Source organism: Podarcis bocagei (genome assembly GCF_964188305.1).
Source record: "Podarcis bocagei genome assembly, chromosome: 13".
NCBI lineage: Eukaryota > Metazoa > Chordata > Lepidosauria > Squamata > Lacertidae > Podarcis > Podarcis bocagei.
Genome location: NC_138138.1, coordinates 30,112,678 through 30,133,195, shown reverse-complemented (window position 1 = coordinate 30,133,195; position 20,518 = coordinate 30,112,678). Strand labels below are relative to the sequence as shown.

Here is a 20,518-nt window from a genome sequence, read left to right as displayed (position 1 = left end):
GTTATAGAGCGAAATTTACAGTATTTGTCTGTCCGCGTTCACCATGATGTCAATCATTTCTATGTCTGCTGTAAGTAAACATTGCAGGAATGCTGCAGAAACAGTGGCTTGGGTGAAATATATTCAGAGCACAATCACACTTACTCTAATGAGTCCATCAAATATTAATTATATAAAATTCTTAGACCATCAACAACACTGTGATGATGTGGAGCAATACATCTAAACTATCTGAAAATGATAGTTCATAACTTCTCTCTGTATTTGAAATGAATGAAATGGGGGCAAAGAATTGATTGGATCCTGACTTGGTTCAACTAAGGTCCTACTGAAATCATTGGAACAACTTAGACAAGGCTTACCTTTAGTCCCATTTATTTCAGTGGCAACTAAGTGCATACTCCTTTAAGCATACAGGTTTGTAATTATTTTTGAATTCTCTTTGCACTTACTGTTTCCCTAGGTAATATTATGAGAGATATGGAAATGAAAAACCAAACAGAGGTTGCAGAATTTATTCTTCTTGGATTTGGAGATCTCCGGGATCTGCAGATTCCCCTCTTCCTGTTCTTCCTTTTCATCTACATTGTGACCATGGCTGGAAACATTCTCATCATTGTACTGGTTGTAGCTGATCGACATCTTCACACCCCCATGTATTTCTTCTTAGGGAACTTGTCATGCCTAGAGGTTTGCTATAGTTCAACCATCCTGCCCAGGATGCTGGCCAGTTTCCTTTCTGGCAATAAAATCATTCCTTTTAAGGGTTGCATCATACAATATTTCTTCTTTGGTGGCTTGGCTGGCACTGAATGCTATCTTCTCTCTGCAATGTCTTATGACCGTTACTTAGCAATATGCAAACCCTTGCAATATGCAGCACTTATGAATAGCACGGTCTGTCGACATCTGGCTTGTGGATCTTGGTTCAATGGCTTTCTTGCCAGTGCCATAGTAACATTGTTTATGTCACAATTAACTTTCTGTGGCCCCAATATACTCAACCATTTCTTTTGTGACCCTTATACAATTCTAAAACTCTCCTGCAGTAATGCACAACTTATTTTTACACTAATATTCCTTCTGTGTTCTGCATTCACTCTTCCTCCTTTTCTTCTAACATTGACTTCTTATATCTGCATAATTTCTAAAATTGTGAGAATTTCATCTGTTGCAGGAAGACAAAAGACCTTCTCGACATGTTCTTCTCACCTCACTGTTGTGACCATTTTTTATGGGACACTCATAATTGTGTACATGTTGCCAGAAACCAATGAACTGGTAGACATGAACAAAGTACTTTCTATGGGTTACACTATTCTTACACCTTTGGTGAACCCTCTCATCTACAGTCTGAGGAACCGAGAGGTCAAGGAATCAATGAGAAGGGTTCTTCATAAATGTTGGGTACAGCATGGGTTGAATAAAAACTGATTAAAAAACAAACAAACATTGGGTATTCTGTCCATTCTTTTTGAAATATTTTGTATGGATATGTTTAAGATAAATTTATGGTTCAAAATTAACTACCACCAGGAGTTCAGCTAGTGGTCTTTGGGAAACTAAATCTTAGCACTTGTGACTCCCCTCCCCACTTTAAGATTTGAAACTGGGTTTTGGAACTCTTTTCAAAGAGGGACGAGAAAATAGTTTTGTTAATTCCAACTTATGATTCCAGGTAGGGCTTCCCCTCCCCAGCCAGAACTCACTGGGACTCAGTTCCAGCACCTCTCATGTGGGCACCATTACCATTCTAAGAGAACAAAGGAGGTGTTCATGGTGAGTTCCGGCACCTCTTTTTCTAGAAAAATAGCACTGATTCCAGAAATATGAGGTGATTTGATCCTCTCTCCCTGTTAGCCCCCAAATCCTCTTGCCTTCAGTTGTCATAACAGACAGAATTTCTGATTGTGAGGAGACTTCTAAGAAACTGGTGCAAGGCAGGCAGGTGTAAATTAAGTCAGCATAAAGTTACAGATCCAAACCCAATAGGGCTGTTGCTGTTGCTCTCCTTGACAGAGGGAAAACAATTATTTAAGATTGTTTGCTAGGTAATGTGAATGAGCTAAACGGGCCTAAGATCCAGCCCAAATCCCCACTCTCTGGTCTCACCCCCACCCCCACCTTTGGGGGATTTACACCAGCATTGGCTTAGCCAGCTAAGTCTGAATGAGCAAGCAAAGCACTTGTGGCTGAGCCAGGGTTGGGAACTTAACCCTAGTTGAACCCCACTGAATCAGGAATCAGGTGGCTGATCCAGAGATCTGCTACCTCCTCAGCTGCTCACCCTGGCATAGGATTCCCCCCATAGAAACTCACCTCAGATAAGTGTTTATATGGCTTTTGAAGGTGAAGCTGTTTAAAAATGAAAAATGAGAATGAACTGTCAATTTAGCAAGTACTCTGTAGTACTATTTGCTGTGGAAGACAGAAACTAAGCCATGGGTGATGATTTTGCTGCCATCCTGTGGTCAGTCATGAGATAGTTGCCTATTGAATTGTACCCAAAATCAGGGTTCCTTTGCATTGTTTTCTCATCAGTTCAGCAACAGATTGTGTGGATTAGAAACTTTATTTGCATTAGCCACTAGCCATAGCAATCAGATAAAATATACTGGGGATAGAGCTAAATAGTTAGCTATAAAAAATACATTTTTGAGGTTTACATCAATACAAATGGCAGAACTGATACATGATCCTTTAGCCACAGATTGTGTGAGATGGTAAATTACTTGTGTGACTTTCCTCACATACCGCTGCTGATGGGAGAAACAAGACAGCAATAGATATTTGCTTATTGAAAGTTTTAAAATTGAAATTGAAAAATTCTGTATTTTGGTATAATCAAACTTCTGTATACGCTCTGTGGAAGCAAACATGAATGCTCAGGAACTAATTCATTTGGAGATTCCAGTTATGAGACCAATAAAGTTGATTTGGATCAGACTTTGAACCAAAACAGACTTTGACTAGTCTCATCACGAGCACACACAAAATTGCAATGAACAAGAATTCTTTGTTCCTTCTGTTTATTATGCATATGGTGCACAATTTTTGTTTGCCTGGTACAATATGAAGAAATTAATCAGTAAATTCGTATTAGAACTTAAAACAGAAAAATCATGCTTAACAGAAAAATACTTCAACAAGGTAATATCTACTTTCCTTCCCATAACAACTGAGTGAAAAGTATTAAATTTCATAAAGCAAAATATTACTTTTTAATTTTAAAGTCCATTTTTAAAATCTACTCTCTGTATGCTCTTAAAAACATCAGAAAAGTTTTTGTATGTTATAAATGTCTTTTTGTAATTCATGTTCCCTGTATCCTTGATGACCTGTTGTCATCAATTCTGTTGAAAAACTTTTATTTTTAATAATATGTTTTCTACAAAGAAAAGGTTAAGATTAAGAAAAGGGGGGGAATACTCTTTATAATACAAAGAAGAATGTGTTTTTAAATGTGAAGCAGCTGAGAAGGAAAAGGCAACATGCATGGCAAAATACAATAGTTATGGGGGGGGCAAACTTTTTCTTTAGAAAATACTGTTTTCTAGTGGAGACATTAGAAGCATGCTGCAAAGAATCATGTAGTGCTGAGTAGTTCCCACTTAGAAAAGAGGCGAAAGGAAAATGTTGACCAGAACCTCCAAACTCAAAATTGGAATGAAAAGCTGTTAAGGAGCCTGCATGCTTTTCATTGCCTGCAGGATTCTTCCTTTGTTATTCCTCACATTTGCTTTTGCTGCTTCTAGGAGGTTTTTGACCTCCTGCTCCTTGTAAGAAACTTTGAGGGTGGAATATTGTTCTCTCCATTCAGCGACTTTATCTTTAAAAGAAAGAGGATGTACATAAGCAAGTGCCTTGCTATTCACTTGGAAACACTTTGTATAACACTTAACCACACATGTTCTTCAAAGCACCTATTACATAAACAGATGGGGCAGGAACATGTCCAGCTTATATTATATAGGCTGAGCTATTGACGGTGGAGCTAGTGAGAACTCCAACGTTAATCCCAGCTATCTTAAAAACAAAACAATTTTTTTTGTAAAACTTCAGTAGAACTTGAACATGGAATCTGCCCCCCTCAATTTTATAGGAACATAAGATTCCTGCTGCATCAGACCAAAAGGCCTATCTAGTCCAGCATCTTCCTACCAGGGCAACCAATTATAACAATTATTGGGTGAGCCAATTTCACAAGGTAGCAATTTGGCCAGAGTTGCCAGATTTATCTTCCAGGGATCAGTCAGATCCAAGGAGATCATTAGCCCACGCTAAACAATGAAATTTGTTTTTAATTGTCGGTAATGATCTTTCATTGCTCGGTCCCAGCGCCTGCCAACCTAGCAGTTCGAAAGCACCCCCGGGTGCAAGTAGATAAATAGGGACCGCTTACTGGCGGGAAGGTAAACGGCATTTCCGTGTGCTGCGCTGGCTCGCCAGATGCGCTGGCCACGTGACCCGGAAGTGTCTCCGGACAGCGCTGGCCCCCGGCCTCTTGAGTGAGATGGGCGCACAACCCTAGAGTCTGTCAAGACTGGCCCGTACGGGCAGGGGTACCTTTTAATGATCTTTCTAATGCTGTAACCTGCCCTGGGACCTTAGAGTGAAGGTTGGACAATAAATAAATTATCAAAAATAATAATAAATGCATGCCCCTTTCCAGTGGCGTAGCGTGGGGGTGCAGGGGGGGCCGGCCGCACCGGGCGCAACATCTGGGGGGGCACTCGCACTCGCAGCTCTCTGCCCCCTGCTAAAATCCACGGGTTAGGGGGAGCAAATTACTTGCCTTGCCTTGGGTGCTGACAACCCACACTACGCCACTGCCCCTTTCTAAGCAATCCCCAAACACAATATACCTTTGCAGTTCACTGTATTGAAGAGTGGGAAATGCATGACAGTTGGAGAATCATGTCCTTGGAAAATGTAGCAGTCATGGGGACTGTCTTTACTCTTGTCCAACTCTGAGACATCAATATCAGGAAAAGGAAGATTATTTTCCTTGCAGTACAGGACTGCTTCTTTGACAGTCTGTGAAGAGAAGAAAATGCAGGAAAGGAATGTGGAAATTGTTGTCTGAGCAGAACACCCCACTGGCAGTTGCCCAGGAGAAAAATTGTTAGGGGTGTAAAATTTCAACACATGGTGCTGCCCCAATACTTCTGTCATTGGGTTCCATTGAAAATGGCTTCTCCATGTGAACCATGGAAGTGGCCTCTCCAAACAATGGAACGACTCTTCTTATCTCTGCAGCTGCAATCTCGTTGGTGATGTGCATGCCAGTAGGCAGTTGGATGCATATGTGTGCTCCATCCATTTCCCTCCCACAACCTCAGATGCTGGCAACCCATGCTACACCACTGGGGCACCATAGGTGATATGGCTCTGCAGAGAGATGTCACCTCTACACAGAAAAGACTTCTGATCTTTCCACTTAAAAAGAAGTAGGTATAGCAACTGTCAGGGGTTCAGGGACAGAGGCACAGGTGAGGGGGGAGACGGAGAGCGATGGGGAAGAATCCCAGGACTGTGAGGAAGAGGATGACAATGACTTGAGGTCTTCCATGAGTCTCTCAAGTGAATCGGAGGATTCCCAGAAGGGGGCGCCCCTAGTCAGGCCAAGGGGGGTCACAGGGGGGACCTGCCAGGAGCAGGGAAGCAGCAGGGAAACCCCGAGTGGGAGTGGGAGATCGGGGCCGGCTTCCCAGCAGGAACGAAGTGAAGAGAGTGGAGTTCCCAGTGTGACACACGGAGCGGAGCAGGCAGGAGACAGGGGAAGGAGATCGGGGCAGGACGTCCTGCCGGAAGAGGCGGAGAGTAGTACAGGGAGTAGTGTAAGTGTCAAGAGGAAGGTCAGGGGTAGCGAACGCGCGCCAAGTTCAAATGTGGAGGCGCGCGGAAATGGAGAGAGCTCGGAGGAGGAGCCTGGCCCCAAAGCACGAAGGAGGGGGGAACAGGCATCTGAGGAATCCGCTTCAGGAGAGAGCAGGAGGGAAGGAACCCAGGGGGGCAGAAAGACCCTGCGGAAAAGGAAAGACAGGAAGAGGTGGACTAGCACAAGCCTCTTAAGCTGGTGTAGGGGCGGGACCGATTCAAAGGGGACTTAAAACGTCTAGGCTAAGAGACGCGGGGCTGCGCGCCTCGGTTGTGGAACCAATAATGAACTGCAATAAACAGCCTTGTATATAAGAAGAACCTGGCGTTGGTCTTTTGTGAGCTGAGACCTGAGGCAGCCCTGACAGTAAGTCCCCTCCCAAAGATACGCAAAAATTTTTTTTTGCAAAGCTCACGAAGTTTGGCAGCCATGAGTATGGAGCAGCAGATAGCTGAGCTACGCAACGCAGTCTCCCAGCTTACCACTGAGGTAGCGATCTCCCAGAAGAGGGGGGAAGAGGCGGAAAAGCGGTGCCAAGATCTGCAAGCCAGGTGGGATCATGCATGCCAGGTGGGGTTCCCGGGGGCCAAAGCTGCTGGAGTAGCACTGGGCAGAAGAGGAGGCAACTTGGTAGCCCACTTCGATGGGAACCTGAAGCAGTACCCCAGTTTTAGAGCAGACATAGAATATGTGTTGCATTTGCTTCGCGACGACTTTAAAGATGAGGAGGAAAAAGTGGGTTTCATTGTGTCCCACTTGCATGGGGAAGCGAGGGCTTGGCTGCGCAATCTGTGGCGCGAGGATTGCCCTGCTCGAAGGGACTCTGATGAATTTATCAAATGCATGGATGCTTGCTTCCAGTCTAGCGTGGATGTGGATGTAGCACGCCAGCAGATGCATGGTTTAAGGCAAGGCAAGGCTTCAGTACGTCAGTACCATGCTCGCTTTTTCGCCTTGCTGAATGTGCTGCGATGGGAGAAAGATTCCCTGGCAGTCAGAGACTTGTTTTGGGAGGGGCTCTCTGGCCCTGTGAAAGATGAACTGGCAAGGGGAGTCAGACCTAAAACCCTGGCAGACGTGGTGCAGCGGGCGCTTGCCATTGGAGTACGCCATGAAGAACGCCCTTGGCGCAATGAGGTGGGTAGCCAGCTTCACGCACCGTCTAGAGTGCCTCCTTTCTTTCCCAGAGATCCAGGACGTACGCGTCCCTCACCTCAGCTGCAGGCAGGGGAGGAGCCGATGGAACTGGGGACTGCAAAGGCTCAGTCAGCAGCCGGAGCCCCAGCGTCTGGAGCAGTCAAGACAAAGCCTCCTAGAGGGAACAGGAAGTGTTACATCTGTGACAGTGGGACGCACATGGCCAAAGAGTGTCCCCAGAGGCTCCGGCAGCACACTGCAGCCTTAGCAACAGTAACTGCAGCAGCACAACATGAAGAGCAGTTTCAGGGAAACGACAATGCCTGGCTGAAAGCACAAATGCTGGGGCACAGCCAGGCGAGTCAGTAGGGCAGTCCCCAGCGCTTTTGCAGCCTACAGACCCCCTGCCACCTAAGCCAGTGGTGCAGCTCACTGCAACTCTCCAGCTACCTAATGGACGCACCCTAGAAGTCCCCATTACAATTGACAGTGGGAGCAACGCAGACTTCGTGGGGGTGCACTTCGTCAAGCAGCATCGCATAGAGCTCCTACCAGCCACGCTGCCTTTGAACGTCGTCACGGTGGATGGCAGGAAGTTGCTGGGTGGGCAGGTGGTGCAACAGACGCCACCCATGGTGATGCAGATTGGCAATCACCGAGAAATCATCAGTTTCAACGTCACCCGCCTGTCAGACACGCCTATAGTGTTAGGCATGAGTTGGCTGGATAGGCACAGCCCGACCATGGCGTGGTACCAGCGGCAGCTCACCTTCGGCTCGTCCTATTGCGCACAGCATTGCATCCAGACCGGTCAAGAGGAGGAGGGCCAAGAGGAGGGGCAGCAGCTACGTCTCAGCATGGCGCAAGCAGTACCCCTCAAATACAAGGAGTTTTTGGAGGTTTTCTGCGAAAAGGAGGCAGACCAGTTGCCACCTCACCAGCCCTACGATTGCGCTATTGACCTCTTGTCAGGGACAACGCTGCCGCCTGTGAAGCTGTATTCCATGTCCGAGGAGGAGCTGCGGGAGCTCAGGGAGTTCATAGATCACAACCTGCAGCGGGGATTCATCCGAGAATCAAAGGCTGTAGGGGGCAGTCCTGTGTTTTTTGTGAAGAAGAAGGACACGCCCCAAAAGAGGCTGATCGTAGACTTCAGATTCATAAACTCGAAGACAAAGCCCGCGGCCTTTCCCATGCCCAAGATTGACGACCTGCTCGCCACGGTGCGGAAAGGGAAGATCTTCACCAAGTTGGATCTCCGCGGAGCTTACAATCTCATACGCGTGCGAGAGGGTGATGAGTGGAAGACGGCCATGTTCACACCGTTGGGCACCTACGAATACAGAGTTATGCCGTTTGGTCTCCAAAATGGCTCCCACTTTTTCCAAGCTTTTATGCATCACGTGCTAGCGGGACTCCTCTACAAGAAGTGCGTATGTTTCCTCGACGACATTCTTATCTTCTCGGAATCGCCGGAGGCTCACGAGAGCGATGTTAAGGAAGTCCTGCAGTGGCTACGGGAGCACAGGCTCTACGCCAAACTGGAGAAGTGCCAATTCGACGTGACGGAGGTGGATTTTCTGGGCTATAGGCTGTCCGACAGGGGACTAGCCATGGACAGCGCCAAGGTCCGCGCGGTGTTGGACTGGAAGAGCCCGCGAACGCGGAAGGAGGTCCAGAGGTTCGTCGGTTTCGCCAACTTTTACCGCAAGTTCATCAGGGGTTTCGCCAGGGAGACGGCAGCTATCACGGACACTCTCAGCTCCAAGAAGAAGAAGTTCACCTGGACGGACCAGGCGGAGCAGTCCTTCAGGAGACTTAAGAGTCTCTTTGCGTCCGAGGAACAGCTGTTACACGTGAATCCCGGCAGGCCCATGAGGGTGGAGACTGACGCATCTGACAGAGCAGTGGGGGCCGTCCTCTTGCAGGAAGACCCGCAGGGGTACTGGAGGCCCTGTGCTTTCTACTCCCGGAAGCTCAGCAAGTCGGAACAGAACTACACCATCTGGGACAGGGAGTTGCTGGCCATCCACGCAGCTTTCAAGGCATGGAGGCACTTTCTCATCGGAGCCAAGCACACCGTGCAGGTCTGCACGGACCACAAGAACCTAGAGCACTGGCGCACGGCGAAGCTACAGAGCCAGAGGCACATACGCTGGGCGGAGTTCTTTGCGGATTTCGATTTCAGAATCGAGTACATCCCAGGCGACAACAATGTCATAGCAGATGCGCTCTCCAGGAAACCGCAGTATCTCGAGGAAGCGGCACCGGCGGCAGCCAAGCACATTTTTGCACCACAGGCGTGTGCGTGCGCTTCAGCCGCCGTGGACCTGGAGGCGGTGCGGCGCGCGTTGCAGGCGGATCCGTTCGCACAGTCCAAAATGGAAGAGGTGCGGAGAGGCACGGCGAAGGATGACGAGTTCCAGATACGCGACGGCCTGCTGACCCGTAAATGTGCTCTCTACGTTCCGGGAGACGATCTCCGCGCGAAGGTTCTGCAGCAGTTGCACGACGCACCCAGCGCTGGCCACTTCGGCAAGGAAAAGACGACGGAATTAGTGGCCAGAGACTTTTGGTGGCCCCAGATGCGAGGGGAGGTCGCGGAGTACGTCGCCAGGTGTGACACATGCCAAAGGTCCAAGCCAGTGCACCAGAAGCCAGCGGGACTGCTGGAACCGTTGGAGACGCCACTGCAACCGTGGGAGAGGGTGGCGCTGGACTTTGTCACTGATCTGCCCAGTTCGCGAGGCAAGACGGCGGTGCTTGTGGTTGTAGACCTGTTCACCAAGATGGCGCATTTCATTCCTTGCGTGAAGGTGGCGACAGCGGAGCAGACCGCCAAACTGTTCATCGACCACGTGTTCAAGGTGCATGGCTTGCCACGGTCCATTCTGTCCGACAGGGGGCGCCAGTTTGTGTCCAGCTTTCGGCAGAAGCTCCTAGGGATTCTGCACGTCAGAATCAACCTGTCGTCGGCGAGACATCCGCAGACCAACGGCCAAGCGGAGAGGGTCAACGCGATCATGCAGCAGTACCTGAGATGTTACACCAATCAGCGACCCGCGGCTTGGGTGGATTACCTGCCGATGGCTGAGTTTGCCTACAACAACACGAAGCACACGTCGACGGGGGTGACGCCGTTCTTCGCTAACAATGGACGGCATCCCAGAACCTTCCCGGGGCTCGTAACGACGGGGGAGGGGGCGCCACAGGAAGCCGACCACTTCGCAGCAGAATTGCAAGAGGTCCACGACGAGTTACGGAGACATTTGGAGCTAGCCAAACAGGCCTATAAGGTGCAGGCAGACAGACACAGGAGGGAGGGGGAAGACATCCAGGTGGGAGACTGGGTATGGTTAGCGGCCCAAGCAATGCCGGCCAAGTCGTTAGCTAAGAAGAAGCTAGGACACAGGCAACTAGGGCCGTACCAAGTTGAGGCCAGGATCAATCCTGTAGCGTTTCGACTGGCCCTCCCCGAAGGTTCCAGAATGCACCCGGTCTTTCATAGGTCGGTGCTCACCCCTTACAGGGCCCCACACAGATTTCAGGAGTCAGGGACGGCACCAGAACCGAGCAGAGAGTCGCCCAAGAGGGGGAGGTCACCTAGGGATGAACCATTCAACGAGGTTACAGAGATTCTGGACTCGAGATGGGGGGAAGAGGGAGTAGAATATTTTCTCGCCAGGGAGGGCGCCCCGGCCAGCGCCAACAGTTGGGTGCCGGACTACGCTTTGGACGAACCCCTCCTCAAGGACGAGTTCCATGCCCTTTTCCCACACAGGCCCATGCCAGCACAGTTTTTCGACGATTGGCTTTTTACGCCCACACTTTCCGCCAGCACGTTCCGAGGGTTCTCCTCCGCAGAGGAGACGACGCCAGAGTCGAGCCCTCCAAGGGGATCGTGTTCGGGGGTGGACACCGACACTCCTTACTGGTGGGACGACCAACCAGAAGAGGACTGGCGCACGAGGTGGCTGATGGGTCCTTGGCAAGCAGACCCCACCCAGGCAACAGGGGGAGGGGAGGACGTGAACATGTTGGGAGAGGACCATGGGTTCGAGCACACAAACAATGAACTGGAAGCAGAGGAGATCGACGTCGACGACCTGTGTCCGGCAGCGACCTCCGCAACGATGGAGCACCCGGAACCTGCGCCCGAGCAGTGGGAGGGGGGAAGGGGGGCTTCGAGGGGGGGATGGATGTCAGGGGTTCAGGGACAGAGGCACAGGTGAGGGGGGAGACGGAGAGCGATGGGGAAGAATCCCAGGACTGTGAGGAAGAGGATGACAATGACTTGAGGTCTTCCATGAGTCTCTCAAGTGAATCGGAGGATTCCCAGAAGGGGGCGCCCCTAGTCAGGCCAAGGGGGGTCACAGGGGGGACCTGCCAGGAGCAGGGAAGCAGCAGGGAAACCCCGAGTGGGAGTGGGAGATCGGGGCCGGCTTCCCAGCAGGAACGAAGTGAAGAGAGTGGAGTTCCCAGTGTGACACACGGAGCGGAGCAGGCAGGAGACAGGGGAAGGAGATCGGGGCAGGACGTCCTGCCGGAAGAGGCGGAGAGTAGTACAGGGAGTAGTGTAAGTGTCAAGAGGAAGGTCAGGGGTAGCGAACGCGCGCCAAGTTCAAATGTGGAGGCGCGCGGAAATGGAGAGAGCTCGGAGGAGGAGCCTGGCCCCAAAGCACGAAGGAGGGGGGAACAGGCATCTGAGGAATCCGCTTCAGGAGAGAGCAGGAGGGAAGGAACCCAGGGGGGCAGAAAGACCCTGCGGAAAAGGAAAGACAGGAAGAGGTGGACTAGCACAAGCCTCTTAAGCTGGTGTAGGGGCGGGACCGATTCAGAGGGGACTTAAAACGTCTAGGCTAAGAGACGCGGGGCTGCGCGCCTCGGTTGTGGAACCAATAATGAACTGCAATAAACAGCCTTGTATATAAGAAGAACCTGGCGTTGGTCTTTTGTGAGCTGAGACCTGAGGCAGCCCTGACAGCAACCTTGATCAATCCAGGGGTCCAGATGCCTGGCCGCAACGCCACCCACCAGAAAATGTGAGTGGATATACCAGCAATATCAAGGCACAGCAATTGTCTGTTGTCTAGACTAAACCACCCTTACTCAAATTCTGGTGACCCATCAGAGGCCCAGTAGCCTTGAGTCACCTGTGTGGCTTATTCCACTTTGTTTCTTCTTTCCACGCCCAGAACACCACTATACCTGCTATACTAGCCAACTAACAGAGACTTAAAGCAGGGACAAAGGCAGCCTTTCAGATTTCTGTATCTGGCATTTGCGAATCCACCCCTTTTGCATGTTCCTTTTTTGTCTGGCAAGAATGCTTCCTTAAATTCTGACAATGCTTCTGGCTTGACTAGATGGAGGCTGGAGAAGGATTGTGTGTGTGTGTGTGTGTGTGTGTGTGTGTGTGTGTGTGTGTGTTTGCGTGTGCATGTACAGGGGGGGAAAACCCTACCATGTAAAGACAAAATTAATGTTTCTCATTCCACTTTTGCTACTGAATCTGCTCACTTGCCTTTTGGTAAGTGTAGTGTAGTGGGTGTAAAGCAGGTGACCCCTGAAAAGTTTTCTACAAGGGTATTTATCCCCTGAGCTGTAAAAAAAATAAAAAAGGTCACCACCCCATTTAAATTGAAGAAGGGAGAAAGAAACAGGGAGCAGCATGAATGGGAGAAAGAGAGGTTAGGGATTGTCTGGATAAATCAGGAATTATTCTCCAGCTGAGATATAATGTGCAGTATTCACTTTTTTTCTTGGAGGTGAGCATTACAAGCCTTTGCCTCTCATCACCAATCCTGAGCCCAGTGAGCTTTGCTGTCAGCACTGATACGGTAATTAAAAAATGAAATCTCATCATGACCCAACGCAACAAACCTACCTCAAAAGGATTTCCGCTGCTAAAGTCAAAGGAAAGAATGAGTTTCACTTCCCGTTCAGGACGGAGGACAAGCGGATAAGCAGAATTCATGGCTATACCAGCATCGGCCAAACGAAATTCTTCCTTGCCTGTGAGATTCTTGTCATTAAGGCTGGCTAAGGGGAGAGAGTCGGGTATTACCTTGATAATTTGTTTTCAGGAGTTGTTTCATATGCATGCATTCCCTGCCATCTGGAGAGGTGTCAGGGCAAACTAGACGCAGTGTGTGAAAGCCTCTTGCACAGATTCTATGGCCAAGGCTATACAACCCCGCCCTCCCCCAATGACCTGGCCAGCCCTATTTCCATTTTGTAGTGGCTATTTATTTATTTTTGGCTGCTAAGCAGACAGGCTAATGCTTGCTGGGTCCCCCCCCCACACACACACACTCCATTTCTTTCTATTCTGTCCTCCAAGAAATTCAAAGGGCGTTTCTGGTTCTTCCCCTCCAAATGTATTTTTGTAAGTTGCTTTGAGACATATTTGTAGAAAGTGATGAACAAATAAATACTAACACCACCACCATTACAATAATTAATGGTGTGTGTGGTTTTCCTTACAGTATTTGTAAGTATAGTTGGAGATGGTCCCCCATTTCCATTTGAAGAGGCAATAAACAGTTTTTGACAGTATTCTCAGTGTATCCCATATACCTGCAAAATAAAAACTAGATTAGAAATGAATACAATGTCTGAGAATTCTATTATTATTATTATTATTATTATTATTATTATTATTATTATTATTATTATTATTATCATCATTACTTTTAAAACACATTGAAAGCATGCCCCCTCTTCAAGGAATTTGTAATTTACCCCTTAGAGAATTTAAATTCCCATAAGCCCTTCACAAACTACAGTGCTCAGAATTCTTTTGGAAAAAGTCCTTAAATGTGCTTTAAATGCATAGCATATAGGCAACCTATATGGTGGCTGCTTCACACAGCATGTGGTACAGCTCATCCCTGTTAGATTATCCCAGTTGTATAGAAGGCTACCAGTTGTATAGAAGGTGGTAACTGAAGCTTAGTTACATATTAAATGCATATCAGTGTCCTAGGGTCCTTGCTTCCTTCTCCAGGCTTATTGCTTAGGACTACACACACATTGGTCATCACGTTACTTTCCCTGAACTCTGCCAGAAGGGGTAGGGATCTCAGTGTATTGCCAGCTACGTTCCTTCACTGACAGGGGATGAAAATGCCGGCATAGAGAGAGAACAGATAAGAGTAGAAGGCAGAGGGGAAGGAGAAGAAGCAGGGAACAGCCATAACTTGATCTCTGGACACAGGGAAAACAAAAGAGAGAGCCAAAGAATGCAATGTATAGGCTCAGACAGTGAGACAGACACAGAAATACAGGGATTACCATCTCCAAAATCTTGTAGGATCACGAGACTGGCCGAGAAATGCAAAAAGGACAGGAAGTGAAGGTGGGGGTTTTCCTGTTGGGAGGAAGGGGGCGGAGCTCAATTCCAGCAACTGTGCTATCTGAGGATGATGGAGATTAGCGGAGCTCCAACCAGGGCTTTTTAAATTGCCTAATAAATCTGAATAATTAACTGCTGGAGTCATCTCGCGCGTGTGGGAGAGACCCAAGCCGCACATGTATCATGATTCATTCACCTAACGGTACCAAAACACTACACCAGTTGTAGGAGATTGTGGGACTGCTGATCCCTGTGGTAAGTGTATCGTGTAGCCCAGCTTTATGGGTAAAAAATGGGAAGGGTGACACCTAGTCCTATTATGTAGCCAATATGGTGTATAATGGGTAAAGAAAAGGGACCCCTGACCGTTGGGTCCAGTCTTGACCGACTCTGGGGTTGTGGCACTCATCTCACTTTACTGGCCGAGGGAGCCGGCGTACAGCTTCCAGGTCATGTGGCCAGCATGACTAAGCCACTTCTGGTGAACCAGAGCAGAGCATGGAAACACCGTTTACCTATTTATCTACTTGCACTTCATGCTTTCGAACTGCTAGGTTGGCAGGAGCAGGGACCAAGCAACGGGACCTTCTGATCAGCAAGTCCTAGGCTCTGTGGTTTAACCGCCACAGCATAAGAGGCCTGAGAGAGGCCTCCGGGACACGGCTGCTGTTGCTGCTTGTATGAGTGCTGGGAAGACCGCTCCCTCTCCTGCCAACTCCATCCGGCCTAGGGGGAAGGGCCTGCACTCACCGCCACAGCATAAGAGGCCTGAGAGAGGCCTCCGGGACACGGCTGCTGTTGCTGCTTGTATGAGTGCTGGGAAGACCGTTCCCTCTCCTGCCAACTCCATCCAGCCTAGGGGGCGGGGCCTGCACTCACCGCCACAGCATAAGAGGCCTGAGAGAGGCCTCCGGGACATGACTGCTGCTGCTGCTTGTGTGAGTGCTGGGAAGACCGCTCCCTCTCCTGCCAACTCCATCTGGCCTAGGGGGCGGGGCCTGCACTACCACTACAGTTTCAAGGCCTGAGCAGCTACCGGCAGCAATGGACAAAATGGTTTTAAATGTTTTAATTGCTTTTAATTTGCAGCACCTTAAATGGTGGTGGTTGTTTTTTATAATATTATATTATTTCATTATTTTATTTTTGCTTGGGGTGGGATAAGCATTTAGTCAGCGCTATTGTTTCTTGCTTTGTTTTGTTTTGTTTTGTTTTATTATTATTATTCTGTTAAATTATTATATAGTTTGTATTTTGCTTTTTAAGGGGAAGGGTCATGGCTGCCTGGGAGTGGGCCTCAGCCAATAGATTGGGTGGGGCAGGTTCCACAGGGGGGGATGTATTGGGACACCCGATCTCAGTGATCACGGGCAGGAGGAGGAGTTATGCTAAGACCAGACCATGTCATTACCGAGGAGGCGGGTTTAGTCGTTGTTTGAGGACTATCCCTGCCTCCAGGTCTGGTCCTGACCGGAAGGATACAGTATTCAGCAAGGGAAACCCACATGACCTGAAAGTGTTGCTGTGCAATGCCAGGTCAATGATGAATAAAACCACTGCCATCCACGACCTGATTGTGGATGGAGGATTTGACCTGGCATGTGTGACAGAGACCTGGTTGGATGAAGCAGATGGGCCTGTCCTTGCCGCTGCTTGCCCACCAGGTTTCTCTTACGCACAGCAACCCAGGTCATGTGGGCAGGGAGGGGGGGGTTGCAGTGATTTTTAGGAAGTCATTAGTCTGCAACAGGCGTCCTATTGGGAAGACCCAGTTTTCTGAGTACATGTTCTGGAAGTTGGGCAATAGGGGCAGTACAGGATTCCTACTGGTGTACCAACTTCCCCGCTGCACCAAGGATTCCTTGCCCGAGCTGCTTCAGGTCGTGGCGGATATGCTCCTGGAGACACCTAGCTTGGTTGTCCTGGGGGATTTTAACATCCATGCCGACACGACCTTACAAGGGGCCGCTCGGGACTTCGTGGAAAGCATGGCCTCCATGGGGCTGTCCCTGAATAAGTTTGGCCCAACTCATAGCCGTGGACATGCCTTAGACTTGGTGTTCACCTCTATGGATGTTGGTGATCTGACACTAACTAAAAGCGAAACAAAAGAAGTGCCATAGTCAGATCACTTCCTGGTGCAACTGGACTTCTCCGCAACCCTTCCCCTCTGCAGGGAGGTGGGACCGATTCGGATGGTCCGCCCCCGCCACTTAATGGATCCAATTGGCTTCCAGAGAGTGGTAGGGGATGCTTTATCCCAAGTTGATGGCCTTTCAGCTGATTCCCTGGTGGCACGCTGGAATGCGGAGTTAACCAGGGCTATTGACTGTCTGGTTCTGAAGCGCCCTCTCCGATTGCATGGAGCCCGGACAGCCCCGTGGTTTCCCCCGGAGCTGAGGGTGATGAAACAATTGCTGAGACGGCTAGAGCGCCGGTGGCGGAAAACTCATTCTGAATCAGACCGGACATGGGTTAGAGCTCAACGTCGAGCCTACCAAGTGGCAATGGCAACAGCGAAGAGGGCCTTCTTCGCCGCCTCCATTGCATCTGCAGAAAACAGCAGCAGGAGACTTTTTCAGGTGGTTCGCAAACTATCGGAACCACCTGTACCACCGGGGCCTGGTAGGGACCCCAAGATCTCCTGCAATGCTTTTGCAAAGTTTTTTTGCAGATAAAATCGCTCAGATTCAGAAGGAGGTAGACTCCACCGTGGGAGCAGGGCCAGGGTGGGAGAGTGCTAGAGTTCTGTCTGGTCCTGTTACATGGGATCAATTCCAATCTGTTACCTCCGAGGTTGTGGACAGGCTGCTTGGACAAGTGAAACCGACCACCTGTCTCCTTGATCCTTGCCCATCCTGGCTGATAAAAGCGAGCCGGGAAGGGCTGGGCGATGGGCTCTGCAGGGTGGTGAATGCTTCCCTCTGTGAGGGAGCCTTCCCAGACCCGCTGAAAGAGGCGGTCATTAAACCGCTTCTTAAAAAAACATCTTTAGACCCGGCCAATTTGGCCAACTATCGCCCAGTCTCAAATCTGCCATTCTTGGGCAAGGTGATTGAGCGGGTGGTTGCTGAACAACTCTAAGCATGCCTGGAGGAAACGGACCATTTGGATTCCTTCCAATCGGGATTCAGGCCTCACCATGGGACTGAAACTGCCTTGGTCGCGCTGGTTGATGATCTCCGGCGGGCTAGAGACAAAGGTGAGAGCTGTTTCCTAGTTCTGCTGGATCTCTCAACGGCCTTTGACACCATCGACCATAACATCCTTCTGGACTGTCTAGAGGGGCTGGGAGCTGGGGGCACTGTCATACAGTGGCTCCGCTCCTTCCTCCTGGGCCGTGTCCAGAAAGTGGTGGGGGGGGATGAGTGTTCAGACCCCTGGGCTCTCACTTGTGGGGTGCCTCAGGGTTCTGTCCTCTCCCCCATGCTTTTTAATATCTATATCAAGCCGCTGGGAGAGATCATCAGGGGGTTTGGACTGGGTGTTCATCAGTATGCAGATGACACCCAGCTCTACCTCTCCTTTAAATCAGAACCAGTGAAGGCGGTGAAGGTCCTGTGTGAGTGCCTGGAGGCAGTTGGAGGATGGATGGCGGCTAACAGATTGAGGTTGAATCCCGACAAGACAAAAGTACTGTTTTTGGGGGACAGGGAGCGGGTTGGTGTGGGGGATTCCCTGGTCTTGAATGGGGTAACTGTGCCGCTGAAGGACCAGGTGCGCAGCCTGGGAGTCATTTTGGACTCACAGCTGTCCATGGAGGCGCAGGTTAACTCTGTGTCCAGGGCAGCTGTCTACCAGCTCCACCTGATACGCAGGCTAAGACCCTACCTGCCCGCGAACTGTCTCGCCAGAGTGGTGCATTCTCTAGTTATCTCACGCTTGGACTACTGCAACGCGCTCTACATGAGGCTACCTTTGAAGGTGACCCGGAAACTGCAATTAATCCAGAATGCGGCAGCTAGACTGGTGACTGGGAGTGGCCGCCGGGACCACATAACACCGGTTCTGAGAGATCTGCATTGGCTCCCAGTACGTTTCCGAGCACGATTCAAAGTGTTGGTGCTGACCTTTAAAGCCCTAAACGGCCTCGGTCCTGTATACCTGAAGGAGCGTCTCCACCCCCATCGTTCAGCCCAGACACTGAGATCCAGCACCTAGGGCCTTCTGGCGGTTCCATCATTGCGAGAAGTAAGGCTACAGGGAACCAGACAGAGGGCCTTCTCGGTAGCGGCGCCCGCCCTGTGGAATGCCCTCCCATCAGATGTCAAAGAGATAAATAATTACCTGACATTCAGAAGACATCTTAAGGCAGCCCTGTTCAGGGAAGTTTTTAATATGTAATGCTGTACTGTTTTTAACACTGATTGGGAGCCGCCCAGAGTGGCTGGGGAAACTCAGCCAGATGGGCGGGGTATAAATAATAAATTATTATTATTATATTATTATAACCCACAGCGCCACCCACGTCCCATAGTGTACATACTGATAAATGTGTGATCATTCAAAGATATTTTGACTATTTTTATCGTACATGGCATTAATAATTAAATGAGTTGGTGGTTTATAAAGACCCTTATAAATAAGTATTAATAAAATTAAAAGTGAATGGATATAAAACAATATGTATACCTTATAATCTTATTTTCATATCTGCAGATTCTCATCACAAACCTTTGTGATATACAAAATGTTGGTTTGAAAATGATGTATAAAATGTGTGAATTACTTACTTCTCTTTGTTTCTTCGTGATGCGTGAATGGAGATGTCCTAGCTGTCAAAAGCAAAGCATCATAGCATTGAGACTAAGGGATAAAATGCAATAAAACAGGTGCACTATAAGACATCTAAACTGTAAAATGGTTACAATATGCTTCTTGTAAATGGAGCAGAAGTTGATTAGGGTTCCAGTCCTTCACATTTATGTAGGATCAAACTCCATTGAACACAGTGGGGCTTATTTTTGAATAAAAATGTGCATATCTAAGATTGCTCTATAAGAGAGTTCTTTGGAAGTTTTGAAATTCATAGCCACACTTACCTGCAAATTCTTGAGTAAACATGTCAGCCAGGGTCAAAGACTGTGCCACTCTTCCAGGCTTGTCTAGAGTGTTGTTTTTGTCCTTCAATAAACTGAGGAAGTTGTAGGTGTTGCTGCCTGCTTGATCTATCAAAGAACGTAAGATGAGACTGGAATAATGAAAAAGTATATCCATCTGGTCTAACCAGATTAAAATTAAGTTTCACAAAACTAAAACCTTTGTAACACTTGTATTTCACATTTTTAAGATTTCAGCCTTCATTCTCAAATACTCCTCCTCCAATTATATTTGGAGGAATTCCAGTATAGGGAAGAATTGCACTGCCACCTGAAGTGAAGGCTCAAGACAGTCGTATGGTATCAGGGGCACCAACTTGAATAAAATATTGAGGGGGCCCAAGTAAGCCCCACCCCACATAATTGATCACATGAATGGCAATTGATCATTTGAATGGCAATGTCCATCAAATTTGGGGAGGGTGGCCCCCTCAAATATTTTCTTGAGGGGTGAAGCCCCCTTGGCCCCAGGAATTGGCTGCAATGTATAGTACAAATATGTCTCAACTTTATTGATTAACCTATAGAGGAGGGGTAGGGAGTCAGCAGCCTTCCAAATATTGTTGGAATCTTACTCCTATGATCCCTGGCCAGTCTGCCTGAGGCTTTGAGGAGCTAGGGTCCAACAACATCGGGAGGACCATAGTTTCACCACTTTGGTAATACAGTGATCAAACTTACTAAAGACTCAGCTACCTGCAGGCAACTCCTCCCTCTGTGTTCTCACATGGGCAATGCCACCCAGCAATGGGCCTGATGTGGGTTTTCTATTGGCAACTTACCATGAAGATGAATGGAGGGGACTCCTCTAAATCCCCACCTCACACGCACATACATAGATGACAGCACATGGCAGAACAATGGTCCCAGGTCCCAAGAGCACCTGTCAACACATACCCTCTTGAGCTGGGTGGCAATGCAAGGTTGGCTGCTCAAGAACCCCCTACTTAATTGGTGCCTACAGCAAACCATGCAGGGAAACATTTTCTTTGCCTGCATGGTTTGAAATTAAATTACACAGACCGAGGAAAATGCTTCACCTGA

General features: G+C 48.9%; 2 protein-coding genes across 2 annotated transcripts in view; one reads left to right on the top strand and one right to left on the bottom strand.

Annotated features, from left to right (window-relative positions):
- Positions 1–471: 471 nt before the first annotated feature.
- Positions 472–20,518, top strand: part of LOC308571672 (olfactory receptor 2AP1-like) — a gene marked incomplete at both ends in the record, with an annotated part of 295,033 nt that continues 274,986 nt past the window's right edge. Inside the window, one exon of the mRNA XM_081167317.1 lies at positions 472–690. Coding sequence (XP_081023443.1) covers positions 472–690 — 219 coding nt within the window. The remainder of the gene's footprint in view (positions 691–20,518) is intronic.
- Positions 2,809–20,518, bottom strand: part of LOC308570474 (cytosolic phospholipase A2 gamma-like) — a 39,133-nt gene continuing 21,423 nt past the window's right edge. The window contains exons 14-19 of the mRNA XM_081165338.1: positions 19,418–19,543; positions 19,109–19,150; positions 13,505–13,597; positions 12,906–13,060; positions 4,866–5,037; positions 2,809–3,829 (exon numbers count right to left, since the gene is read on the bottom strand). Coding sequence (XP_081021464.1) covers positions 3,678–3,829; positions 4,866–5,037; positions 12,906–13,060; positions 13,505–13,597; positions 19,109–19,150; positions 19,418–19,543 — 740 coding nt within the window. The 3' untranslated portion in view covers positions 2,809–3,677. The remainder of the gene's footprint in view (positions 3,830–4,865; positions 5,038–12,905; positions 13,061–13,504; positions 13,598–19,108; positions 19,151–19,417; positions 19,544–20,518) is intronic.